This window comes from Dufourea novaeangliae, unplaced genomic scaffold (assembly GCF_001272555.1).
Source record: "Dufourea novaeangliae isolate 0120121106 unplaced genomic scaffold, ASM127255v1 scaffold89, whole genome shotgun sequence".
In the NCBI taxonomy this organism is placed as follows: Eukaryota; Metazoa; Arthropoda; class Insecta; order Hymenoptera; family Halictidae; genus Dufourea; species Dufourea novaeangliae.
In genome coordinates this window covers 3874236-3901906 of record NW_015373988.1, presented here as the reverse complement: position 1 = coordinate 3901906, position 27671 = coordinate 3874236, and the positions used below count along the sequence as shown (strand labels likewise).

The 27671-nt window shown below is 34.0% G+C and overlaps 3 protein-coding genes across 6 annotated transcripts; all 3 read left to right on the top strand.

Annotated features, from left to right (window-relative positions):
- The first annotated feature begins 533 nt into the window (after nt 1-533).
- Nucleotides 534-6309, top strand: LOC107187536 (lipid storage droplets surface-binding protein 1). The gene is made up of 7 exons (XM_015575659.1): nt 534-662; nt 1533-1718; nt 2658-2868; nt 3811-3962; nt 5018-5275; nt 5368-5466; nt 6167-6309. Exons 1-7 carry the CDS (start codon nt 534-536, stop codon nt 6293-6295), a joined length of 1164 nt encoding a protein of 387 aa, XP_015431145.1. The 3' UTR covers nt 6296-6309.
- Nucleotides 6310-10762: 4453 nt separating this feature from the next.
- On the top strand, nt 10763-14289 carry LOC107187497 (lipid storage droplets surface-binding protein 2-like). Its single transcript, XM_015575614.1, has 4 exons — nt 10763-10839; nt 12226-12576; nt 13012-13258; nt 13423-14289. Exons 2-4 carry the CDS (start codon nt 12265-12267, stop codon nt 13677-13679), a joined length of 816 nt encoding a protein of 271 aa, XP_015431100.1. The 5' UTR covers nt 10763-10839; nt 12226-12264; the 3' UTR covers nt 13680-14289.
- A 1594-nt stretch (nt 14290-15883) lies between these two features.
- On the top strand, nt 15884-21196 carry LOC107187495 (lipid storage droplets surface-binding protein 2-like). 4 transcript variants are annotated; one of them, XM_015575612.1, is made up of 4 exons: nt 15884-15955; nt 17655-17992; nt 19464-19713; nt 20747-21196. In XM_015575612.1, exons 2-4 carry the CDS (start codon nt 17660-17662, stop codon nt 21010-21012), a joined length of 849 nt encoding a protein of 282 aa, XP_015431098.1. In that variant the 5' UTR covers nt 15884-15955; nt 17655-17659; the 3' UTR covers nt 21013-21196. The 4 variants fall into 4 exon arrangements, with proteins under 4 accessions (XP_015431098.1, XP_015431099.1, XP_015431097.1 ...); XM_015575613.1 differs by lacking the exon at nt 15884-15955 and adding an exon at nt 16502-16587; XM_015575611.1 differs by lacking the exon at nt 15884-15955 and adding an exon at nt 16942-16973.
- The last annotated feature ends 6475 nt before the right edge of the window (nt 21197-27671 follow it).

Genomic DNA, 27671 nt, shown 5'->3' with positions numbered 1-27671 from the left:
TAGACTTTCTGATTAATTGACTTTATTTGCGATAAAGCGTGCACTATGTACATAATGTACTCTTTATGTCTGCAGATAAAGTTTTCTGTAGCTACGACGCGATCTGTATTTTCTTGCAACAATATAAATATGCCAGACTATCTACCCCAGACTTGCCCTCTGTAACTTTTTCCATCGAATATTAGGAATATTTATTAACGTGTAGATTTAAAGAAAATGATTTATAGCTAGACCGTGGTTGTCTATATAAATTCATATTTCTACGGAATAAGTTTTCAGGGAAAAAATATAAATAGAAACTTATAAAAATTTGTATTTGCATGAACAAGTCCACAGTCTGCTCAAATCTTCTACGCGTGATGAAGAAATAGTTAATTATAATTTATTTAGAAAAATTTTCGAATTTAACTATTTATCTCTTCATTATGTTAATTTCTTTTTACGATTTAATAATAGTCTTAATAATTGTTCGACAGTGTAAATAATTTTTTATAATTAACGATACTGACATTTTTCCAGCGTTTTATGTGTAAATGGCACGAGAAAACGTGAAGAGGCGGTACACTAGTTTGCCGCGTTTCGATTCTGTCGCCAGAATTTCAAGTATTCCGATCGTCGAGAACGGTATACACATTGCTAGTAATGTGTACGACAGGATAAAGGTAAGAACTAGTCATGCAGATGTTTCGTGTGTATTCTGACTTTTCCATGAATCGCATCACTTTCTCTCACCTTTCACTTTCGTAAACTCTTACTACCTTGAAAATGCTTTCATCTTTTTAACTACAAGAGACAGAAGGTTAACAACAGCTGTCTGTTGACACGTTATGTTATACACTGAAGAAATTACAAAATAATACACTGGTCAAAAGTGTTAACCCCTTGCCGTACAATTTTCTTGACGAGAATTACTTTATTGTTAATAGTTTCCCAGAAGCAGACGGAATTTTCTACATATCGTAAATGTACATTTATTCTAAAAGTTAAATATTAATACGAAAAAAATAATATTTCCATGTTATAATGTAAGGGGTTGATCGCCAATGTAGGTGGTCCTGTTGTACTCGTCAAGGAATAGGAAACGATTAATAAATTGATATCCTTTCCATACATTACTAACACCATTAACATCTAGTTAGATTTATATAAAAAAATTTTCGAAGATTACACGTCACAACGATGAGTACAGGGAGTACACTGCATGATAATTTAATTGTTTTGGACACTGTATTAGGTCTCGGCAAAAGTTCGTGCGGGTTTTCTATTCAACAAATAAGTTTGTATTATTACCTAATAAGTTACCATCAACACAGAATAATGCATTGTATTAAATTAATTTTTTTATTCACATAGTTAATATTATTTCAGTTAACATGCCTAAAATAATAGTAAAATCAATGTTAGTTCCTATTTCCGTTTCGGTAATATTTATTTCAAATCTAGGCATCGATAACTTGTTCTTATAGTTATCTATATACCCACATAAAACGTGTTGGGTCTGCGCGATATCTAATAAAACTTTCAATGTTTAGCGTTCGAACTCTTTAATGACTTGGAGTTTGGGTACCGCTGAACAGTCATTGGCGATCGCGACAGCGTCCGCGAAACCGGCCATTTATGCGTTAAACGGCCCCATCACGACGATCGATCAGCTGCTCTGTAAAGGTATCGACATCGTTGAGCAAAGAGTGCCTGCCTTTAATCTACCTCCTCATCTTGTAAGTTCATATCATGCGTCCATGTGTGAGATTATTTCACGTGTCTGTGCATACAAATATTTAGATGTATGCACATGGAAAGCTAAATGTATCCTTTGAGATTTTCAAATATTCATCATTGAAAATCATTCAGTATTTTGGTTTAAGTTGGAGCGAGTAATTGAAAATATTTATAATTTTTAACAGATTTAAGAAATAGTCACACTAGATATCGTATACTTTAACCTATCAAAAAGGAGTAACTCGTAATTTGTGATTGAAATCATTTCATAATGATTTTTCATTTTTCTGTCTATTTATCTAAAAATTGTTATAATTGTAGGAAGATACTTACGGGAGCTTAAGTTGAATCTTAATTGTGTTTGTTGCGTAACAAGATAGATCGCCTCATTTTTATTTTCCTTTAACCCTTGTGTACAGTTCGAGTCTAATTATTACATAAAAATCCAATAGATAATTATGTATTAAAACTAAAGTTAATCTTAAGATAATTATTGGAATGTTGTTTGAGGTAAAATTCATACTGAACAGTGCACAAAGGTTGATTGTTCTCGTGTGATCATTAAGATTCACTAATTTACCCAGGTAAAAGATTATTTAGAAAAATTAAATTTCAAAAACTACTGTCAATATCGAAAAACTTTAAATGAGCACCTATTCCGTGCAAAATTACTATTTTAAGAAACACAAAATCCTACAAACTTCTAATAATAAATATAGGTATTAATTGGGGTTCTTTAATTATGCTTAGAAAAATACAGTAATTGATATTTATAGAAATAATACAACATATTAATTCTAGGACAGAGAGAGGCAGAGATTAGGTAAAAGGTTATTTTTCTTAAACGAAATTCACTCATACAGGAAACAATAATTGTCTCGTAAAGCGTTTATTTTTCATTCATTCCAAGTGTACAATTTATTTTCTATATTATTAAGATGTACTGGAACGCGAAGGAATACGTGAACAATAAAATCGTTAGGCCGGTTCTGATGCGGGCCGGAAGCGTGAAGCAGATAGGTAGCCATGCTGCGAATGTTGCTGCGGATAGATTGGACAATGCACTGACCGTTGCGGATAAATATGTTGATCGTTATTTGCCCGACGATGACGCCGACAAAGTAGATGGTAGTGGTAAGTGTTTCGTTCGCGATTATTGCCTGAATTGTTTTAGAGAGCAGAAATTACCTGGAAATTATAATTTTTCATTATATTCAGTCTGCTAGGTTAATGATATATACAATTGAGTTCTTGAAGGCATTAATGGGGGTAAGTCACTTTTTTTTATGAATTTTAATTAACATTCAAATATATCGACAACAAGTCTTGAATATATCATCTAACCCTCTGTAACCCCCTGGATCTTTTATGGCACAAGAGAAATTTCACGCTCAAATATCTCCGAAACGAAGGGTTTGTTGTTAAAAAAACCTTTCAACATTCAACTTTAAGAACTATTAGAGATTATGTAGTAGAAACTCTGGGACGTGTCCCTGAATTTTTCTGATTTTTTGGAAGCCTATAAGATAAAAAAATAGGTCTGGACATAAAAGACCCAAGGGGATTATGGAAGCAGTAAAAATAATTGGGGTAAAACAAAAACTTGTCGAATTCTCTAAATATCTCAAAAGCATATTCATTGACTTATATCACTAATGCTTTCGATGGCTATTACAATAAAGACTTTAATAAAGTTTAATGCGATTCGTATTTTATTTAGAGTTCATTGGGAATCTTGATACAGTAAATGGACTTTTATTTAATTCCATTTTCTTTTATAAATTAAGCCTAGAAAATTTATATTTACATAAACATTCGCAATGTACCGATAATATTATGTAGTCCTAAAATTGCTCTATTTTAGGTTATTAAGAATTTGCTTACCATTACTCTTGATCCACTTATAATATAATCGTTCTTTCAATGCAAATCAATTTCCAAAATCTTTTTAATACCGTGAGTATATGCATGATTGTAGTGTTGTCTTTTTAAAAAAAGAAAATGTTTTACGAAACATTTCAATCTAGGTAACGTAGAATATGAAAAAAATATTGAACGAAAATAATGTTCCAGATGTCAACACCACCGAAGCTATTAGTAAAACCACACGCACTATCAAACACGGTGCCAGATTATCGAGAAAGCTACAAAAGAGATTAACACGCCGCACATTAGCAGAGGCTCGTGCTCTTAAAGAGCAAGGAACAGAATGCATTCATGTACTTTTATACGTTGCAGAATTGGTAAGTAACGTCCGTCATGAAAGTAAAATTAATAAAAATTAATAAACACGCAGGCAAAACATTAAAGAAATCCATTAGTAAATCTTCGTTCGAAAACAAGTTTTTGCAACCGAACCTCCACTGTTGCACGAAATCGATACACAGCACGAATAAGTATACTACAGATTTTATTGTGTACTGAAAGAAAAATAGTAGCAAGAATTAATAATTCTGTTGTCAAGATTTTTATATATTGTAGTTTTATTTTATAGATTTACAGACGCTATAAATACATCAAGCTTACTGTTCACTGATCAACAACGCCTATCAATTCCTACAAGGGAGCATACCGAAGTTACAGTCACCGATTGTGATGCTGTTTCGTTAAAAAATACTGATCTTGAAGATGTAATATTTAACACGTCTTTTTTTTTAGTTGCCATTATCCGTGTTACAGTGGCGAAAACAGCCCTCAAAGTTAGGGGTGTGAAATAAATTTGGTCGAACATCTCGAAAGCTACTAGAGGTAGATAAATAGCTTACATAACAATATTGTGTGTTTTTAAAAAATTCAGCTGTATAGTATAGTATATTTAATAATATTATTAGATGGATTACGATATAGACTTTTCAGGAATCTAACAACATAGCTGGATCCCCCATCGAACAGCACGCAATATTGCCATTTAAACAACTTTCCTACCCCTAATAACTTCCTAGATAATCGATCAAATATATTCCGCACCCCTAACTTTGAGCACTGTTCTCACCAATTCAATGGACAATAATACCTAAGGAAAAAAAACGTGTAAAATATTTTCATGGGAATTATTTTCTAACGAAGTCGCATAAAAATCGGTCATCGTCTGGTATATTTTGGCATTATGTTCCCTTGTCAGCAGAATTTAATTGTCTATTTAGTTACGTCTATTATTAATCAATTTTTCTTAATATCCATATGTCAATTTACTTACATTCTACTGTGCAAACTTTAAATATTACAATGTCGTAAAATATACAAAAGTTAAAAATTATTGTTATTTCATGCGGGAATAAAGAAAGTTAATGCGTTGCAGCTGGCAACAGACCCAAAATTAGCATATCAGAAGGCAAAGGAGTTATGGGCGACGTTGAGTTTACCGGAACCGGAAAACCAAGCTCGACCAGCCACTCTGGAACAGTTGTTGGTTTTATTGACGCGTGAATCCGCGCGTCGTATCGTCCATCTTGTGAACGGCACAGCGACATTAGCAAGAAGAACGCCGCGCGATCTTGGCCGGATTCTCGTTCGAGTGTCGCACCAATTGCTCGAAGTTGCAGACGCCACATTAAAGGTCTTTATAGTCAGAATTATTGCACCGTTTACTTTTAACCGATAGTCAAAACTGTTTGTATGAACTCGATTATTCTTCGCGGGTTTTTCAAGATGGTGCCGGTCATTGGTAAGAAGAACGCAGCGAAAAGAAGAATGTCTGTGATACGCTCGGCTGTACGGAGGCTCAATTCAACTACGAATCATTTATTGGTATGTGGAAGTTAATATTAATTCCTGAAAATGATTGTTCGCGTAATTTTATTAATAAGTTGGACACGAGCAGTACAGTTACTTTAGTCGATTCCAAAATACGCTATCGTTCATAAATGTATTTGCTTGTATATGTTATATTTACTTTATTAAAAAATACGCCAAACTTTTTGAAATAACCTATTTACTCTAAAATAATGGTTCCTAAGCAATCAGAATTCGTGAAAATTTTGGAAAATTCTTAAAATGAAATGCAACAGGAAAATTAGTAAATCTAGCAGTTAGTTCGATGATCACAATAAACTGTAGATTTGATTGCATACTATTAAGTGTACCAATAAGTGATCCATTATTTCTTGAAGAAATCAATATTATTTATCGAAGATAGGCGTATGTACTGCTTCATTTACTTTAACCATGACTTTTCAACATTCTATACTATTTTCAATGACAATGAGGGAAAAGTGATGAAGACATTTTTACTTCGAAATATATATCATCTAATGATTAAAACTAGGTAATGGACTATTTATTGGTACACCTAATACACGAATTAAGTAAATTTTAAATCCACAAAGACTTTTTTCTATTATCCAAGTTAAGGATCAAACAATAATTGATCAAACAATAGAAGGATTCTACAGTATAATTCCATTGATTTTTGTTTAATCATAACTACGTCTTGAAAATCCTTTCGTAGGGGCAGTTAGCAGCTTTCCTAGCCGGTCGACCAAATGCGTGTAAAGTAACACACGTTCAGAGTCATCAGCAGAACCATAATAACCACATGTCGGTGTCTTCCAATCCGCCCGTGAATGGTATCGAGTAACGAAGCAGCACTTAACAGACGATCCGCGTCAGCTTTCTTTTTGTATTCTCGTTTCAATGCCAAATGACAATCAGAATGATCTCAATACGAAATTACCGGAATTAAAAACCAGTACGGTGTTTCGTGTTCCCGCGGTCAATTATTAACTCTGTTCAATACGAATTTTGATCTGCGATATCCACTGGATGGTCCTTGTAGAGTTTTTCTTCCCAAACACGAATCTGGAAGCAGAATTGTTCTGGCGCCATTAGTTTTTGAAAAATTTGAGTTTTTGTAAAAACCCATGATTTTAGGGGAAAAGAGACTTACAGTTATTTCTCGATGAATGCCACACGAACAACGGTGTTATTTCCATCACTGGTGGTTTCCCTTTTAGAACCAATCAAAACAGAGTAAACAGAAGCTAAGCAGAGGCTAGGTTTCGTGCAAAAAATAAATTTATAAGGGGCTGAAAAACCTTTGCGCCTTGCCACTCATCGAGACATTACTGTATTGCGTGAAAACTAATAACCCTTGATCGTTCCATTTAGACTTAAACGATAGGGAAGAGTTTCCTGGATATATCCGTGTATATAGTTATTAAATTTTGTGGTTTTGGATGGTCATAAATGGTCATCGAAGTTTAAAAAAGAGCCTATATTTACGAAAAGTTTTTTTATCTTGTACCAATTTGCTACACATGAGGGTGATAGAGCAATTCTGTTTCCAGATTCGTGGTCGGGACAAGAAACTCTATAAAAATCGTCTAGTGGATATTATATATCAGAAAAGAAGGTTTAATTTGTCGAACAGTGTAATTGATATTATTCTATCGATGACACAGTATACTAGTGTCATGCTAGCTTTCAGTTCTCACGTTTAATTTTTAGTGAATATTGTTTACTTTTGGTGTATATTATGTAATAATTCGAAGGAAGGAAGTGTAGAAATAAAGATTTCTTTTTTATTCCTTATAATACCGCCAAGAGGATCTGGTCCTCCTGTTTCTTCTGAGTTTCATTAAGTTTTATTAAGTTTATAATTTTCAATTACGGGCTAAACAACTCCGTAACAAAGTAGAGTTCTCATTTCTGTTCATATACAGAGCGTTGATATGCTTCATTTTTAGATAATTAAATTATGTTAGATTTTTTTATGGTTGATACGTTACAATTGTTAAAATATTATTTTTATGATATAAAACAATTTTACACGTAGAAGATATACACACAAAGGTTTAAAAACAGTTATTATTGCAAAATGCAGCATCCATTCTTGTATTAACAGCTACACAGACAATGCACAAAGACAAGCACAAAAGTACTCTTCCTTAATCCTTTGGGAACAATAATATTCTTTTAATGTCAAGGTTACTTTTCCCATGCAACGAAATAACGTATAGAGCTATACAATAGAGTACGTGCTTTTTATAAATAATTTACGATTATTTTTAAAGTGATACTACTTCCATCGCTCTAGAACGATGAATAAAATCAGCGAAGTCACCTTTATGTGCACTGATAAAGATACTATTTATTCGTCTCACGGTGTGTGTACAAAGGCCACTGAATTTTTCGACGGATAGTCCGTCATGATAATAAACATTCTATCAATAGGATATATTAAAAAAACCAGGTGCTTATCGTATAATCGTAAAAGTATCGATATATAGTATGTTCGTACGGTGTAAACCACGGTAATACGTTTTCTATTACATCTATTTTTCTATTTATCTTTGACATCGAAGCAAATAATTTCTCGAATTCTAAATCATTTTGTTATCAGACTGTTCTTGAATCAGTAGTTTCTGGGTGTCGTCGACCGTAGGTCCAACGGGGACATGGTATGATTACAAAATATTCGAGAGCTTCAGGTGGAAAATAACATGGCCGTAGTTATTTCTGCTCACGGAGAAAAAAGCCTACACGAAATAACCCACGTAACGTGTGGGTTTTTCCCATTTCATTTTCCCTATATCTATACTTATTCCCCTATTTCAGTGGACAAGTCCATTACTTAAAAATTTAAGGTGGCTCACACAAATTTTTTATAATTATAAATTTGGTTCCAAAATTAACAGAACATTTTTAATCACACTATCAAAAAATCGCGAGGTCAACGATAAAATTATTGAAAAAAAAAACGTTATAAAAATCTCTTTTTAACACGAGCCTTATGGAACTGTAGTTGACACTTAGAACTTAATCACTTCTTATTTAATTACAAAAAATGATATTTTCATGAAAAAATAAATAAATCTTTTCAATTTTTGCTCAGGTATTAAAAATAAATTAAATTTTTTTTACAATAAGGAAAAAAGTTTTTGTTTTTTCCACTAATTTGTAAATCTTGTTTCCATTTCAATATTTTAAAGTAGTTTAAAATATTAAGTACTTAAATTAAATTGGTAAAATTGATAAAAAGTATAAAGCTCCATATGAGCTCCAGCTACATACGATAGTATGTAGAAAATTAATAGTCGACATTAGAAAAAGCTCAGACTCGACACAGCAAACCGAAGCAAACTGCCATCTTCTTGTATCTTCCGTATGACTCATCTCTGTCAATAAAGATACAATTTGCGATAGTTTGCCCTTCCTTCTCGAATACTCACACAAAGATGATTCAGCACATGTATTACGTTAAGGATTTCGCGACCCAACGCCATTTGAAATTTTCTGAATTCAACAGTTATAAAACAATAGTTTGTCAAATGAAATATTAAATTTAGATATATCCCGGTAGATATAATTTAACTATCATAATTTTTCTATCATAAATAGATTAGAGTTATAACTGTAATAATAGTATCAATAAAAACAGTGTCGATTATTGATATTATATTAGTGACTACACATTCTAATGCAACTCTGTTCAAGCTTTTATTCGATTGAAAAAATTCCGTAAACAGAATTAATTTTTCTCTCGCGGGACAAAGTTAGGAGACAGCAAAGTTGCGAATGATTAATACAGGCCAATGTACTCCGTTCTAGAAATCTAGTTTTTCCTGTTTCTGAAGTCTAGACTTTAGACAGATAGCCTTGAATTATCGCTAGAACCGCAAAATTGCGACGATTTGATCTTTTCGAAGAGTTGATAAAGTGTAATGTCTGGAGTCACAGTCGTGCTCGTCTTACTGTATGTATTTAGATTTCATATTCTTAGATTCGCCGCGTTTTTGTGTGCACGATAGAATACGAATACCTGCATGCGAACCTCCATTCTCGTTTTCTCCTTTGACCTTTATCATCCTGTAATTTTGTAAAATACATAATCCTGGAGAGCTAGATGAAAATTTACATTCTTGCGCGAGTATGAGTCCCTATGTCATCAATTTAAATATTTATGTAACAATTTCGGGTCAGCTGTTACATCAGTTTCAGGTAAAAGAAATTGTTCATCACTTCTATTACAGTGTTGGTATAATACAAATATAAAATAATAAAAATTATAGGGTCATTCCACGCGAAATCGAATACTTTTTGCAGTAACTTTTCGGATTTTGTTGATACTTGGATATGTTGTAGTATTTAGCGATATATAAACGTATCTCGAAGGATTTTTGACAATTTTTTAAATTCTTGATTTTACAGCTGTTTAAAATACAATATCAACCTTCTTTTAATAAATCATAACTGTTGAACTAACAAACCGATGACCATGAGCTTCGTGAGTGCCTATGAGTTGAACATTCCAAAAGTTTGCCACGCTATATTTACGAAGCACAGGGATGGAGAACAAATATTCAATTTAATCTACATTGCTATTTTATTAAAAAGATAGCAGATTACTCACTGATACGCCTACCAGAACTACAAATTTCATGATAGCTATAACCGAACAAAATAAAAAGAATCACAAAAAAAATGTAACACTAGAATCATCACACCCGTCAAAGTAACGGATTTCAGATTTTCTATTTCACTCTTACAAAATCGATAAACGTGCCTCTGTAGGAATACATATCAACTTTCACATAATTATACATTTTATATTATACATAACACATATTAAAATAGTATACAATATCATTAACTATGCATTCCATTCTTCTTAGTCTTACCATTAACACGATAAACATACCATTGCACATCCTGCTTTCAGAAACTCATTCCAGAACAAGTACGAATTAGCATAAATATCTGGGTATAATTTACTACTTTCGAAACGTGTGTTCGATGCAGTTAATGAAATCAGATCGTACAAAGTCCCTTCGGTAAGTGGATGGGACACGGATTACGAAGTCATTGGGGGGGAATTTTCGTTCTGCCTTTACGCCGTGACAGTGGCCATTCACAAACGCCGATAACGCCATCCACGAACACTCGACTAAACGGACTTTGAAGCATCGTGGCACATGTTTGAATGCCCGGGACGGATGCCGCTGCTCGATCACCATTGGTCGATTCGTCGGAGCCGCAACGCGCAGGCGGAGACTAGGTTATAAGTATTGATGGAACCTTCGTCCAACGTGTATTTGTACTTGAGTTTTCGAACGCGTCGGAACACACGTGTGGGAGTAGCATAGAACACCGACAGAGTGGAACAAAACGAAAAAAATACGCGTAAGTGTAATCTTTGTCGCGTCGAAATAATTTTATTCGATAATAACCACCGGCCACCTAAATTTGGATCGTGTGTAACTAATTACGGGTTCTAGGCGTGGTCTCAAGGTCAGAATAGAGACCTTGCGTGTAGATACTTGCCTATGGGTCGATTGTTTTGAACGTTTATGGTCGTTACACATTTAAATTCGCTCAAAGTGATTAAATTTACGTTGTATAGTCTATAATAGGCTATTTTTTCTGTCTTTTTATTTATCGTATACTGGGTTTGCGTTTTTTTTTTTTTGCTTTTTTTTTTATATATTTGAACATAGTTGTTTATGGAGGATTTAGGTGAATGATAAGGAATGATACAAGTGGCGATAAGAGGTATAGTGAATTGGTATAGTGAATTGGTAGAGTTTCAGTGGAATGAAATGTAGGTAATTGACAAGGTGTGCGCGGAAAAGAAAGTCGCTTTGTTTTGAGACAGCTCGTAACAACTTTCGATTTCAAACGCGCCGAGCTATAATTGTCTGTCTGCCGGTTCTATCGCGTAAAGGCTCGAGGAAAATCAGGATTTTAGTGAAAGCTGAGAAAGTAACGGGTTTATATATAGCGGATACATGTATGTGTATCTTATATCCATTTAGTCCGTTGACCCTCGCGTTATCGCCGGTACGTTTATTCGTTCTCCATGTTTGCCGTTGTTCTGCTCTGAAATCTTACTAAAGCAGATATTGATGTTTCAATTAACCGTAAAATTTGTCTAATCATTTGTATCCAGTAAATCAAGTGTAATTTGTAATTTGAACGAAAACAGAAACGATTTATTTCAGTTGTCGACAGTGAGTACTCCAAAATTTTAGGCGTGTGAAAAAAAGATAAATAGAATTCTTGCAAACATATTTTGACGATTTTCTCTATTCGAAAAAGATCAATTCGTACAGAAATTACGAATTAATCAGAATTTTAGTAAATTAGTCTAGTATTTCCAAAGGCTGATAATTGTTATTATGTACTATTCTTCGACATTGTATTATAAGTATACTCGAATTATGAACCTCAAGATTAATTTCTACTACAGCTAGATGACTGTATCGAAAGTAATAATAACAATGACATTTCTTTGGTACGTACCTAAATAGCACATCACGCCTTGAAGACGCCCATTTTACAGCTATTTTAGGTCTAACAGTTAGTCTATGATTGATGAAATGAATATAAATTTTGGGACTTGATTTTGTAACTCATAAAAGCTGTATAACTCCATTTTATAATACCAGCTTTTTGAAACAGTTGTTTCGATCTAGAATACAGTATATACGATATATGTTTCGAAATAACAAACAATTACGGAGATCATCTCTGGAGCACTTTCTGTACAAGATAAATATATATTTTTAGAATTTCGAATCATTTTGGATTCCATAAAATCGTGCGAGAATGACGACCGAAGTTGCACAGCTGCCTCACTTCGAGGTCTTTCATCGCGTTTTGGGACTTCCGGTGGTCGAAAGGGCCCTCAGTAAATCGGCTGAGACGTACTCCCGCGTGAAAGATTGTAATCAGTTGGTGCACTGGGCTCTAACCACGGCGGAAACGTCTATAAGCACTGTGACGAGACAAGCTGTGCCCCTTGCAGCACCCATCGCCAAGAAACTCGAGAACCCCATACACTTTGTCGACCACACGTTGTGCCTTGGTCTTGACAAAATCGAAGAAAAAGTTCCGATGGTCAAAGAGAAACCTGAGCAGGTTAGGAATAATACATTTTTATATATATTATATAGAATTTCCTACCTTCTTAGAAAATTGGAAATGTTTGTCATCAATCCGAAACGTATAAAATACATAAATATGTTGGCTAACAAAATATTTTTAACAATTTAATATTTTTAATTATTTTTGGTAACTAAATATTTTTATTTGTTATCTAAGAATGAAATACTTTTAATTTCAAGTGTTTTGATTTATTTATGATTTTTATTTATTTTTTTGTAACTAGTAAAAATAGTATAAAGTAATTTATTCGATTGAATAATCACGATATTTTGTTGATTAGGAAATTCGTTTTGTTACGATAATTCTGTTCGTTTTATTCGCTATAGAACGTTTCGTTAATTATCAATACAAAATGAAATTGTTATTAATACAATGAATCGATCCTTCAAATATTCTTCATTACTTCAGATTTTAGAAAACGCGTACATGTTGGCGATCCAGACCGTTCATCCGGCCGTTGTGAGCATTTCGCACGTAAACGATCTGATAATCATGCAGGCCTCTAATTTGAGGGATAAGAGTTGGAACAAGGCGAATCAGATCTTGGGAACGCAATATGGCAGCGCAGCTGTCAAAGGTTTGGATAATACAGCTGATCTCGTCGACAAGTTGATCGATAAATATTTTCCCGCGACGGGAGACGAACAGTCAATAGGTAGGTCCACGTGTACATTATTTTTCATCAATATTGATCGAAATATTTTGCAACCATATAATATTTTATGAAATATTTCGGTATCACTTATAGACAATAATCGATAACTGATCGTATTAGTTAGTTGAAAAAACCCTAATAATAATATTCTCCTTGAATTTCAGTCATAACCTCAGATGAAGAGGATAAACTTCTCCACACGTTACAAACTGTCGGACGTTTATCGAATAAAGCCGCGAGACGCGTGTACTCGAACATAGTACAACACATGGGAACTATCTCTACGGACAATTTAAAGTCATACATCAGTTCATTGCTTCAGTTTCTACATCTTACGCAATATCTGCACGCGATAAATGAAAAAGTCCAAGCTCACACGTCGCAGACGAATGAAGCGAAGACCGAAAAGAAAGACAACTAATGTCTCGGTATATTAATGTCTCGAGTAAGAATATGTTTTCGTTGATTTTATTTTTAGTTTTGAATCTTCTTTTTAAATATGTTCTGTTACTCTTTACTGTTTTTATCAACTTCATCCTTTAATTATAATACGTCTTGGAAAATGTTTTGGACTTAAAAGCTTACTACGATTTTTATACGTGAATATATATAGAAATACAAAAGTGGAGTTGAAAGTTTTTGCATGAAAAATTCTTTATGAAACAGTAACATTTGCCCTGTATTTTGCATTAATTGTCCGAGGAAAAATAAGTCGCAAAGAAAAAATGCATCTCAACTGTTTGATCGTAAAAATGATTGCACTATTTTATATCTAGGATAATAATACTCAAATATATCCCTTAATGCTGGGAATAAATCTGTTTTTAATTCTCATTTTTGTACAGCACTCTACAAACATCCATAGTTTATTCTTTTTTATAATATCATCTCAGCAACGAAGATATTTTTTTTATTTTTTACTAAACCGTTTATGCATTTGTCACATGTAAATAGCATAAAACTATAGACTAGTTTTATAACGTTTTGTATATGTAGAGTATACCCGAATAAAATAAATTTAAGTTTGTTAGCAAACCGATATAATGATTGTTTGTTTCCAGAATTTCAAATGACAAAGAAAATACTAAACATGACTATATTAAAGTGCGGTTCTAAATTTTTATTACAAAAATCAAAAAACGTTCTCACGACGGCTGTCTATTTGAAAAGTTTATGTAAACAACTTAAGTTTATGTATATGACTTATTCGAAAAGTGAATTTCGAAAATATATAATTTGTATATCAATAATATATAAATTCGAAATATGTAATTTTCGAAAATACTTCAATTCTGAAATATTTTCATTTTCAAGCATTAACTAATAACGACGTTACGATACAAAATACGATGGCAGCAATATCGAAACGAAAAACTGCCATATCACGATTTTTAGAATGATGACAATATTGCATTAATTTAGAAGATTTCTGCGAGTTTTATAAAGAAAGGAAAATGACGCAGTGAAGTCCACGTCAGAGTCCAGTAATACATACGTATTATAGGATACGTGTATACGTGCCATTGCTCAGGAGCGCATGCGGTGTTCACTGATGTAGACGCAAAATAAAGTGCCTTCGATGTGCTCGATTTCTGCGTAAAAATCTTATATTTGATTTAAAATACAGTTATTCTGTTTCCAATAGATTTTCTTATTTTGGGTCGATCATTTCTTTTGTATATGACTTTACCTTTAATTCTTGCTTTCCAGATGGTAAGTCTAATTCCAAATGTAATACAATATTTAATTTTCAATCTACACAAAGTATTAATGAAATGTACATTTTAAAAATGCATTAAAAATTATACTAAATAATTTCCTATCGTGATTCACAGTTTACTTGCTGTATCCATAAATTATGCGATAGTTTAAAGTGAGCTATAATTTATACATTAAAACAAATTATTAATTGTAACAGATGTTGAAGCAGTGTTTCTGTTCACAAAAATATAAATATTAGGATTAGGTTTTGAGACAACTGAATCATTTCGTCAAAGATATCGCACGTTAATAACTACAATCGTTTCCTTATTCCTATTATTATTACTCTTTAATTCCGTATGTGATATTTAATTGTGTTTTCGTAATACATACTGAAATATATACTGAATTTATAACGAGTCTTTCATTATTAAGTCATTAGGTCGAGTCGTCAATAACTTTCATTTCCCAGTTTAAACATTTATGTATATTGGTCCAACACAATTAGCTATTAACATTAGTACATGGCACGTAACAATGATTAGTAAACTAAACAATTATTATTCACTTTAAGTTGCCTTATTATTGTTGCTATTTAATTCCTATTTAGTAATTTGTTAATGATCACAATGAAAGTTATTCATGAATTAACCAATCATTTATTTATTGCTGTAAACAATATTTATCGCGGATCGTAACATACAAAATTATTGTCAAAAACGTCTTCTTTAAGTATTCAACAAAAATCTTTAAATGTTTAATCTGCAATTATATAAAATTGATGTTTATCGATATAATAGGAGTAATTGATTGATCAAAATATTTTATAATAGTATTTCCACTTGATATATAATGTAGAATTTTCCACTGCTCGATCCCCTCTACTTACATCTTTCTGCGTAGATATATCATCAGTGTCGTTGAATCTATCGTACGAGTCAGTGAGTGAAACTGTGCTCCCGTTACCGCATTCTGCAAACTGTTGCATCAAACTCTGTGAGTATATAACGATATAAATTCATTAGAAATGTAACTTTCGTTCGATCGATTGACTCAGCATACTTCTAATTTATACGAATGTATCTTTTATCCTCTTATATGTAGGTATTTATTCATTACCACAGTCTCCCTTAATTAATATTATTCCATTCGTGTATTTTTTTAGATATTTTTTTCATTCTTTTAAATGAAATGGTGATAAATGTATTTAAACGTACTGATAAATTACTTATTTATTTAATGTGTCTACTTAATTGTTTTTATAGTTGTTCAAATGTAATATTTGGGAGGTAAACTCTTTTGGAGTGCAATCGTTAATAACAAGTAAAAATTAGTAATAATAATTAATGATACCCGTACGAAGAAATAGAACTATGTATGTAATACATCGTATATGTTTTCTTTAAATACATGTTAAGGGGAGGGGGTTAGAGTACAGGTAATATAAAAATATTTTAAAACTGATTTCTTTTTAGTTCCCATGGTTCTGTATAAAAAATCTTCAGCGATACGTCGTATAACGTTGTGTGACGTACTTGATAGATGGATTGAATGTTTCATGATAAAAATCGATAATCCAACAGCGGAAGAGAGTGGGATTTACTCCGTTTTGTAACATACCACGAAACGTATGACTTAACTCTTGAATTTTCATTAATTTAGACAATATTTCAACGAATAGCGAACCTGATGTCAAATTTGAATAAAATAGTGGACGCTTATATTACTTAACGTGTTAAGCATATGGACAGAGGACAAACAGTATTATGTTAATAGGAGTATCACACGAATAACATTTTAACAATGTACTAATTCTGTAACGAGCGTATTAATTTTGTAAATGTGTATATGCAACGCGCATATGGCAATATTATTCACTCATAAAATCACTAACATGTGATATTCAATTACATTTCATCATTATTTGTCGGAAGTCTAGACACAGATAACTTTAATCGATTGTTTTTTTCAAGCAGCGGATCTATCATGAATTACACTAATAATCTCGTGACAAGTTGAGTACATAACATACTATGTATGCTACCATGATCGAACGTTGTCTTATTCATTCACAATTCTCCGCTCTTACACACTGCTTCTGGTATACGCCTCAGCACTTGTACAAAAATGGCACTTTTTTTTTTATTAAGCTTTCATTAGAATTATAAATATTTCTATAGAAAATACTCAATTTCAAATCTGCACTCGCATTCTAATATCATTATTACTCTTATTATTTTTAAATGTCAGTATTCGTTTATATTTTGTGCACGAGTCCTGAGTTAAATTGTTTTATTTCTCACACATGCTATCAAACAATCGTGGTATTTGACGCTGTTAATTTATCAGTCTGTTGAACTTTCGATCTCATGATACAGCATGATATAACACGTGGCAACAGATAAAATTGCAATTATGCAAGTATTAAATATACAAAAGTTCTGCAGAGAGAGTCCTTTTTATTTTGATATTAGGAAACAAAAACATAGGAATAGTTTTAAACTGGAAGTCAGAGATCACCACCTTTTTATTTCGTTGTGTAACGCTCTGCTCAAATACTGATTTTATTTTTCATATGTTAATTCGTCAGTTGTGTTGTGCACGCAATTTGTATAGAATAACTTCATGCTAAATTATCGAACAGTTACACATTGCAAATACATATTAACGTTGTTACGATGTTTCTCGTTTTCAGGAAACATGGCGGAAGCCAAAGACAAAAGCAACGTCCCGTCCGAAACCGCGCCGCATCTCGAAGTAATTGATCGCGTGAAAAACATTCCTGTTGTCCACTCGGCGATCGAGAAAACGGGATCCACGTATTCGTATTTGAAAGACTCGCATCATTTAATTAACTGGGCGCTCACACAAGCCGAAGCTGGACTTCAGTATGCGACTGCCACGGCTATCCCTCTTACCGCGCCTCTGGCGAAGAAGTTCGAGGGACAGATAACGGCTGTTGACCAGAAATTATGCGAAGGTTTGAACATAGTTGAACAGAAGGTACCGATGATGAAACAACCACCTCAACAGGTAATTTTGAAACCTACTTACACGAAATATCAGAGAAATATACAGGGTGAACCACGAATCGTGATCAGTAGAGATTACTCTGTTATTAGCAGTCCGATCGAAAATGTTTTTATCAGGTATAGCATGGTTTTAAGAGAGCTTTAACGTGATTATGGCAAATTTTTTGTCAATTCTTTTTTTTCATGATTTTTCAAGGTCACCTTCAAGTTTCTTTCAAAAATTCAATTAAAAAAAGAGTAACACATGTTATTTTATGACACTTACCGAATTCGTCTTGAAATCTTCTAATAGATAGGCGTAAAAAAGTTATAGGTGTATTTGCGAGAAATTACGGTTTTTTAAGTTTCAATAGTATTTGGGTCATTCCACGGGAATCGGACACTTTTTGGAGCAGCATTTCGGATTTTGTTCAAATTTCGATATGTTTTAGTTTTTAGCGATATATAAACGTATCTCGAAGGATTTCTGAAAATTTTAAAAATTGTTGATTTTACAACTGTTTGAAATTTAGGATCAATCTTTCTTCAATAAATCGTAACTATTGAACTAACAAACTCATCAAAATGAGCTTTGTGGATACTTACAGTAGAGACACAAGGGTACCGAATAAAATTTATTTCGATTAAGAAAATATATTTTTTACCCATTTATTTTGCATTTGTTTTAAATAAATGTTTGTAATTACGAACAATTTGTAGGAAAAAGTATTTCCACTTGGAATTAAAATTAAATGAAGACCGTGTTAGATCAAACAAAATCGCGCAAAAAGAAAATTGGATGTTTTTATAGATCGTGTAAAAGAAATCTGTGTATGCATCTAAAAACAGATATAAATGTATGTTGATTTAGTGTGCTTCTTGACATTCGTACGGAGTACAAAGTATACATTTCTTGAATTCTATAAAAAACATTACATATGCTAGTGATAAAAGAAAATAGATTGGAAAATCTCTAAGTTGTATAACTGTTCTATATGTATATCACGTGAATGTAAATACCTACTTGAGGATATGACGGCGGGGATACCTTTGTACGGATTATTGTCTCACGGGTTTTTCCTAGTCCAGAAAAAGAGAGGTCATTGTCTGTGACCAACCCGAAGTTCCTGAACTTTCCTTGATAAAATGTCCCGTTGGACGTAAAATTTTCCAACATCTGACAATAACTTGTTGGAGAATCACGGTTTACAATCAACAAATAATAAATCTATCTTTCAACTAAAATAGAGTAATGGATTAAAAAAATATTTGCTTCAGCATTAACAAGCTCGATGTATAATTCTTTTGCATCTAGATGTAATAACATGTTTGTCTCAGATAAATTCTTCCACGATGCAGCGTTATTTTCGAAAGCTGACAGAATTTTACCGAGACGTTGTATAAATTCCAAGTTTACCGTTACATGGACATATAAATGGAATGAACAGACATGAATATAACTTGTTATTTTCTTTTCTTTTTTTTTTTTACAGATTTACGATGCAGCTAAGGCAGTGATGAGCAGTTCGCTGCAACCAACAATGGACAAATTGAACGCCGCGAAAGAATCTGCGACGCAGCAAGCGTCTTCCCTTAAGGAAATCAGTATTACGAAGGCTAACGAATTGTTGAACACACCGTATGGTAATATGGCTGTACAAGGCGTGGACAACACGAGTGTTCTGATTAATGCTTTATTAGATCGTTATTTCCCACCGGTTGAGGGCGAAGAGAATACACCAGGTAAGATTGAATAAAGACATTTCGTGGGTAACCATTTAATAATATTCTTCATTAAACATTGAAGAAATGGTTAAATAAATAAAAAATAAACTAGTATCAAAAATAAATTGATCATTTATCATTGACTAGTTATCAACTATAATTCTATTATTCATGTTTAACATACGTTATGTATATATCGTATAAATAGACAAAAGCAATGTAAAGTGGATTCTTCCGAAAACAATGAGGTTGTCATTATTTGAATATCATTGGAATGAATCATTTTCACCTGATGAATGACTTGGATAGTGACTTGGATAGTGACTTAGACACAAAACGATTATGAATCATTATCTTAGTGAGTCATTATTTAATAATCATCAGTTCGTTACAGTCAAATATAAATTCCTTGTCAGGCTGTATTCATTGTAAATGAGAGTTTCGAGATTCAAAGGAAATTACAAACAGACCCTATCGGTTTTGTTCATCAGAATGTAATCTTTGTTACCTTTTTGTATGAACAGAAATTAAAAATCATTCTCGTACATTTGGAATTATTTAAAATTAATAAAAAATTCGAACATTACTTCGAGGAATTGGAGGAACATCTCCATCGGTTTGTCACCTCTGAAATTAATAATTTTGAAGAATGTAATCCTCATTGTTAAAACCTTAATGTAAAAAAGATTTTACAAAAACAGTCTCATTACCTTTTCGACAGTCCACGTGCAGCATGGAAATGTATAGTGACTTTTCCAACACCCTGTATTTATCAAGAAATTAAATGTACACACTATCGTTCATAAATATTAGGACATCTAGTCTACATGATGCAAATGTGTTAAGCCAAGTTAATAAAACTTGTTTAACAACAGTAATAAACTGTCCATTAGCATGTGTCGTTCATCGTACTTTAATATCCTCTAAAGAATGTTTACTTCAGACGTTCACTAATTTCATAATGCATTGTTACATTTGCTTCATATCCGATTGGTCTTTTAATATTCATGAATGGAAATGTATGTTGAATGTGAAAAATTCTTTTTTGCAGCGCCCGTATCCGCCGACGAGAATAAAGTTTTGCACGCCGTACAAACGATTGGTCAGTTATCGGCGAAGACAGCGAATCGCGTGTACCATTCGGTCGCGGCACAATTGAAAACAGTGAAGAAAGAGGATGTTGCGTCATACATATCAAGCGTTATTTCCATTCTCCATTTGACACATTTCCTAAGTTTAAACGAGAAGCAGTCCGATAATAAAGAGGCACAAAGTCCAGTCTGTGAAAAGTCCAGCGAAAAGAAAGGGAAGAAATGAAAGATGATGTAACATGTGTTGATGATCGTGGAATTGTTGGTCGACTATTATTTTTATATGAATTTCGTTAGTCTCTTTATTACGGAACATATCATCTTGTCAATTTGAACAATTTTTGTACATGATATGTAGGTAGAGTGTAATAAAAAGAATCGTGTCTAATAAAACTACACTTGTTTACTAATCGATGAAATTTTGTAAATAGTTCCACTTAGTTTTACGAAGAGTTGTTCTACAGGTATGTTATATTTAAATTGACATTTTATCGAAGAACTGTTGTTGTTGTAGTCAATCTTTTCCAGCGATTACACATAATTGTTTCACGATTGATTTTGTTGTTCAGAGAGTTTAGTTAGAGAATACCCTTTTATGCGTAGTTTTTAACGTGTTGGCTGAACGTGTCTATCATTTACTGGTTCTACTTACGGTAAACACGGATTGTGGACGTACATTATCTTTGTAGTATTTATTGGACTTACATGTACGCCTTTAGATAGTTAATGCTTATAATGTCAGTGTCAATGTCAATGTTAGTGTTTATAAAAATTAACTTAAATAGAAGTATTAAACGAATGACATAATAGCCAACTCGTAATTAATCAATTATTTGTACTGCTGAGTTTTTTAATTTGACCTGTCCAGAAGGTAATACTCTGCCATAAGAAATTTTGATATTTACATTTTTGATCTGTTTAGACACGTAGAAACATATGTTTACGTATTGGCATTATGTATAATCTGATAAGAGAAGCAATCGAAGTATTTGCTGTCGATCTGAATTTGAATTAATTACAACACATGTTGGAGAAACAAGAATATTTGTTTAGTATTCGAATTTCTGATTGCAATAGGATAATATATTTCTTCATGAACTGCCGTATTTACATTCCTAGCGTATGCACGAATGCATGCGTTCTACATAAATCTTCAGTTTTCTCGAAAACGTATTCAGATATGGATAAAATTTATTCTCACAGTTCAGTATTTCTGACATAAAAAGAACCTCCTTATGTAATTTAATTTCATTAATTTGTTTGTATCTGTACTTATTGTAACGTATTAATCGTTATTCATATAAATTTATATGAATGAATAAGGAAATCTCCCTAAATTCTTGAAACTTTGCTACTTTGGAAGGCTAAAACGTATTTATTTATATTTTGCTATATCTACAGAATAGACAAATTTTAGGAAAATATTCATCGTTCTCCTTCTAATAATTATTAAAAAAATCTAAATGATTCTCTAACCTGCATTATTTCTTCTAGTACCACACGTGTCGTAATCTCGAAATTAATCAAATTAATGTGCATCGTAAAGCGTTTAAATATTTTGAATGATTCTGTCTGTGAAATCGTGTTAATTGTACAAGTATTCGAGCAATATTTTGACACGTCATATTCTCGGGCTGTCAACAACTCGTGTGTATTGCATTAATGTAGATTAATGTAAATTTATTCATCCGCTTCGACGAGTCAATCGTTAACCAACGAAAAACGGCGACGCGTCCATAGGCGAAAATTCCGGGCAAAAATACTAAAAATCAGTCCACGCGACGGAAATGGCAACACGGAGATTCGACATCGATGTCGACGTGAACTGTGTTCGGTATTTGAATAAATAAATATTAAATACAGCAGTGGAAGCGTAAAAAGATCAAATGATTTTTTACGATTTCACACATCCGAAACACGCTTCATTCTCGTTCACAATAAGACAGGATAGAGATTATACACTATTCAAAACAATTAAAGGATCGCATATTTAAGCTGTTATAACAGTTAATACAGTGTAGAACTTCTGGGTAATATTCTATAAAAACAGAACCAGGCACCGTACGAAAAATAAAGTTAAAAATTAATGCTTTGTATAAGTTTCGGTTTAATCTCGTTTTTTTCCTGCATATTTATCAGCAACTAGAATAATTGATCTATTTGTTGAAAGGTCAGTACCTTATACGCGAAGATCACTCAATATTTATGAGTAAACCGCGGATATAGCCTATAGGACTTTGGGAAATACTTAAGATTTATGATATTTAACATTAGAACTACCAAAGCATCCAATTTTCTCAGATTCTTTCCAACTTTTATATCAATATACAAGCAAAGAAATTTGTTAATTTATCGATTTGCATATTTTCAGCAAGCTATCACTTTCACCAACGTGACAGAAGTAGAAACACGTTCATCTTCGGTAGTTATAGTGTTAAGAGAAGGACATCCCTTGCTTTTGTCTTCATGGATTACTTTAGAAAACTCATTCTGCATAAAAATCCGCAATTTATTTACGGGAAAGGAAACGACGGAGTCAAAAGTATCGTAAAGAGAAAATGTCAGTAATGTTACGTTTAAAAATAATGGACAACGAGCACGTAACTGGTCACCATTTCCGAAATGCTTTCTTCGCAGACCTTGGACTGAAATTGACACGTGTATTAATTTGTCGGGGAGCAAAAGGCACGCGCGGCGTTTCTTCGACAGAAAGAAGAAGCAAGCTTTGGGGGTGTAGAAGAAGCTTGGTCGATGACCGCGAGCATTTCCGCAGACAATTTATTTGTTCCAGTCGGGCGATGAAACTTTTTCGCTGGGTGATGTGAAAAATAACATCGTCGAAAACGGGTCCGCCGGCAGAACAGGATGTGTCCGGCGGATAGGTGATGGCGAGCGTGAAAGCGACCGCAAGTTTATGAAAGAAAAGTTCTCTTTGTAGAAAAGGAAGCATAATAGCAGCTAGAATTATTACCTCACGACATATTTGTGTATTGGGATTCTTTGACTCTGCCCGCACATTTTATTCTAAACTGGAGCATCACTCGTATGGATTAATAATCATTTACGTTTATTTTTAATAAAAAAAGATAGAAGCAACCTGATCGTGTGTTGGCCACGCGAAAATGTTGCCTTTATATTAAGTAGTATTATGTATAAGTAGTATTTAAGGCAATTGTTATTAATATTTTCTTACGCTTTTTCACTAAAAAACAGTCACATCATACATATGCGTTATTCATTAATCCCGCCCTATCTCCACTCCCATCCCTAATTTCCATTCATCAAACACATAATAAAAAACAATAAATAATAGCAAAATAATACATTCCCAACACTTTTAAAAAAGCGCAGGAAACGGCAAAAACTGACTTCCTGCAGGGGTTCTATGACCCCATCGTTTTTCCGCCATCTTGGATTCCGAAATGTGCCGGAACATTTTTGGAATTTATGGGACATTTAGTGGCGCCCCCACTATCTCGGCGGCGAAAATTGGAACTAATTCGAAAACTTTTTAAGCAGCGCCATCTGGTGGCGTCTTTGCGAACTATCGAAGAAGTTCTGGGATTAGTTCCAATTTTCGCCACCAAAGCGGTGGGGGCGCCACAAACGTGCAGGGTTTTCTGCATTATTGCAGCACAACACACATTACTCCGTCTTATAACACTAAAAATAACCTCTTCTTCTGTAACTTGTAAATCTTCCGTACGATGTTCAAAGCTTCATATGGAATAGTTTTTCATACATTTGTCGTCGAAATTTTCATTCTTGGTGACATTCGATAGATGTACTCCTGTGGAGGGGTTGCGAAGCAGGACATGTCACGAGACATGATTCACGAAATATTTGTGCGTAAAGTAAATGATAAATACGCGCTCTCATTCGCACATTTCACCCACCACTGTCATATGCCCGCACGCTGCACACCGTTGCCCGCCAGTGAGTTTCGCGGGCACTGAGTTGCCCATCACTGCGTTAAAGGAAGTCAAGCAAAAAACGAGTTATTACCCGATGACGTCGTCCTATTCCCTAAAGGTATACCGTGTACACCGTCTTCTGGGTCGTTGGCTATCATGACTCCTTCTCAAAGTCTATGGAAACTGCATCCATTGCCGTGGGTCATAGTGCTTGGAGACACCGGTGTCATGCGAACGCGATTTAAACCCCTTGAAAATGCTGCTTAGACCTCGGGGGCGGTTCCAATTAATCTGCCACGTTGTACGGGATATTAGTTGGATGTTGACAGTGGGCTCGATAAAATCTCTGGACAGCTTGTAGCCTAGTCCACTTATTATTCATTACACTTTCAGGTACAGACAGGCTACGCTAGCTAGAATCTGGTCCTTCCATCCGATGGAGGGTGTTTGAGCTGGAAAACTTGTCTCGTAACTATGCGTGCGTAATTTGTATAGGTATCTGAATTTTTTACGCTTCCTGGAACAAATTCGCGAACGTACGTGTTCCTCGCGTATGAAGATTTTTTTACATATTCGAAATGAGATTATACACCGACGACATAGGCAGAGATTTAAATCGAAGACATTATCACTACGACATTATTCTGGATGGTGGACCTACCTATTAGAAGATATTTCACTAAATAAAACGGCAATTAAAAACATTCAATGTGACACTTTTCTCACGACGCAGCGATACATCTCACGCTAATCCCCTCATAATCTTCACCACGTATAACTCCACATCACGAAAGTATCAAGTATCACCACCAATGTTCTCTCGACCCTCTAATCAAGCAGGATTTAAAGATGATAAAAACCAATGAAAGTCACTGGAACTCGTAAATATTAGGAAGACATGTCGGTTGACGTTCACTTTATTGTCTCCGTTTAAACAATGAACTGTAGTGGTTATTCGTGGAGGGGGGAGGGCGGTGGGTGGAGAAAGACAGGCAGGTGGGGCGCAACGCTGACACAAGCACCACAGTCCTCAAACGTCAAGTACCCTCCGTCTCGTCGCTTCCTACCACTTGCACGCTTACCGACGCCATTCACCAACAATACCGAACCATCAACACTCCCCGCGAAGCTCCACCAGACGCACCGTTGAACACACACACACATAACGATTTTTTTTTTTTTTTTTTCGTTACCTGTATACGAGCAACACCGGTACCGCGAGCCCGGTGGCTCAGCCACTTCCAGACACATCGGAATTAACGCGGTGATTTCGAGTGCCCCGGGGATTTCTTCGTTCGTTCGAGCTCCGCTACACCCTCGCGTGCCTTAGACGTGACGGATTCGGGCGGAATCTATACCTGGGCGGCGTCTGTTCACCGCCTGAACTGAAACAGACTTTACGAATATTTTCCCACTGGGAGACACGGGTTTATACCCAAAGTTACGGGCCTTGTTCTCTGCTGTGGCTATCGTGGCACTTTGTTAACCTTCAACTGCTGATGTTGTTTTTTTACAGAGAGTCTAAGCCAACTCGATCACCTTGAATAATGGTACCTTGAAAAGGTTCACTTTTAGAAAATTTTTAGGCGAGGAACTTGAACATCAAGGGTCTTGTGAGGTGCGTGCTTTTTTTGTGGGTGGAGGTATTTCAGAGATTTCAAGGCCATATTGACTTTTTTTAACGGAATGGCATATTTTTTGTATCATAGATCGACAGAGTATCAAATTCGGAGTAAAAGTGTGTTTACCTTCATACGTCCTAAACCTAGTAGTTAACGAGATATTTATAAAATAAACACTGTATTGGCAATTGATCAACAAGGGGATGATTTTTGAAGATTCATAATAATTATGCTTTCATTAATAATAAAAGTATAATTATTTATTATGCTTTAATTATGCTTTTTTATGACATTTTGTATAAGGATGTTAGCAGTTTAGTGTATAATATAGAAGTCCTACCTGTAACATCGTAAATTATGTAATAAATACAGAAAACATTCATTGTTTAAAATTTTAGGCATTGCCATTTCTGAAGTTTCATATTATTAAATAAGGAATTGTTGTCTAGTTTCCAATCGAAACGAACGAAAGTGGCCAGTTATCGATAATGAATACAAGCATAAAATGGTACTGGGTGAACGAGAGCTGTTACGTTGAGTGCTTCAAACGAAAAGGAAGGAGCATTTAACTTGGGTCGTTCTGTAGACTTCTGTAAGAATAACGCAAGATCAAGTATCGCTGGAAAACTGTCTTTCCCCGTTCCTTTTTCTTTGTTCTCCTACGTCTTACAGTTTCTGTCCAATGGGAGGATGCTTTTCACTGTAACCACGTTTTCATTGCTCAGAAAACTAACAAGAAAAGGTTCGGGACGAGAGGATGAAAGGCAGAGAAAAGCGGAAGAAGTAACTATTCAGACGATCCGCAGGCTTTCGATCTTTTGGCAATCGGCTTTGATTCCTTCGACTGACAAGAGGAATCTGAATGCTGATAGACCTTTCATTTAAATAAAAGAAGAAAAAAGAATTCTTTCACGTGAGAATTACACTTATTACAATTATTACTGAATACAGCTGAGTAAAATGTCCTTTGAACTCATTGGTGACCGATCGAGTTTCGTTAAAATTTGCTATGCTTACGAGGTTTTATCAAAAAGTTTCCGAATATTTTGATTTCATTCAAAAATATTTATTTAGTCGTCAATATTGATATGGTTCCCTTCAAAGTAGTCCGCGTCGGATATAACACACCTATGCTAGCGTTTCTTCCAATTCTCAAAACACTACTGAAACACACTTTTCGATATAGCCGTCATTTCGTTCAGCAATTTTGTATGGATTTTGTAACAATTTTGAATGGAATATGTTCCTGAAAGCAAGATTACTCGTTCGCTGTCGCCAACGTGTTAAGATAATAGCACGTAAGAAAAATAAAGTTTAATTTTTTAACAATCTATATCAACATTGCAGGT

What these genes read in the sequence shown, in the direction of transcription:
- LOC107187536 (XM_015575659.1), top strand. Translation starts at nt 534, where the DNA reads ATGGCACGAGAAAACGTGAAGAGGCGGTACACTAGTTTGCCGCGTTTC. An exon ending in TTAATCTACCTCCTCATCTT is followed by an intron (nt 1,719 to 2,657) that starts GTAAGTTCATAT and finishes TATATTATTAAG; the next exon opens with ATGTACTGGAACGCGAAGGA. An exon ending in TAGTGGTAAGTGTTTCGTTC is followed by an intron (nt 2,869 to 3,810) that starts GCGATTATTGCC and finishes ACACCACCGAAG; the next exon opens with CTATTAGTAAAACCACACGC.
- LOC107187497 (XM_015575614.1), top strand. Translation starts at nt 12,265, where the DNA reads ATGACGACCGAAGTTGCACAGCTGCCTCACTTCGAGGTCTTTCATCGC. An exon ending in TCAAAGAGAAACCTGAGCAG is followed by an intron (nt 12,577 to 13,011) that starts GTTAGGAATAAT and finishes TCATTACTTCAG; the next exon opens with ATTTTAGAAAACGCGTACAT. An exon ending in GGGAGACGAACAGTCAATAG is followed by an intron (nt 13,259 to 13,422) that starts GTAGGTCCACGT and finishes CTTGAATTTCAG; the next exon opens with TCATAACCTCAGATGAAGAG.
- LOC107187495 (XM_015575610.1), top strand. Translation starts at nt 17,585, where the DNA reads ATGCTAAATTATCGAACAGTTACACATTGCAAATACATATTAACGTTG. An exon ending in TGAAACAACCACCTCAACAG is followed by an intron (nt 17,993 to 19,463) that starts GTAATTTTGAAA and finishes TTTTTTTTACAG; the next exon opens with ATTTACGATGCAGCTAAGGC. An exon ending in GGGCGAAGAGAATACACCAG is followed by an intron (nt 19,714 to 20,746) that starts GTAAGATTGAAT and finishes TCTTTTTTGCAG; the next exon opens with CGCCCGTATCCGCCGACGAG.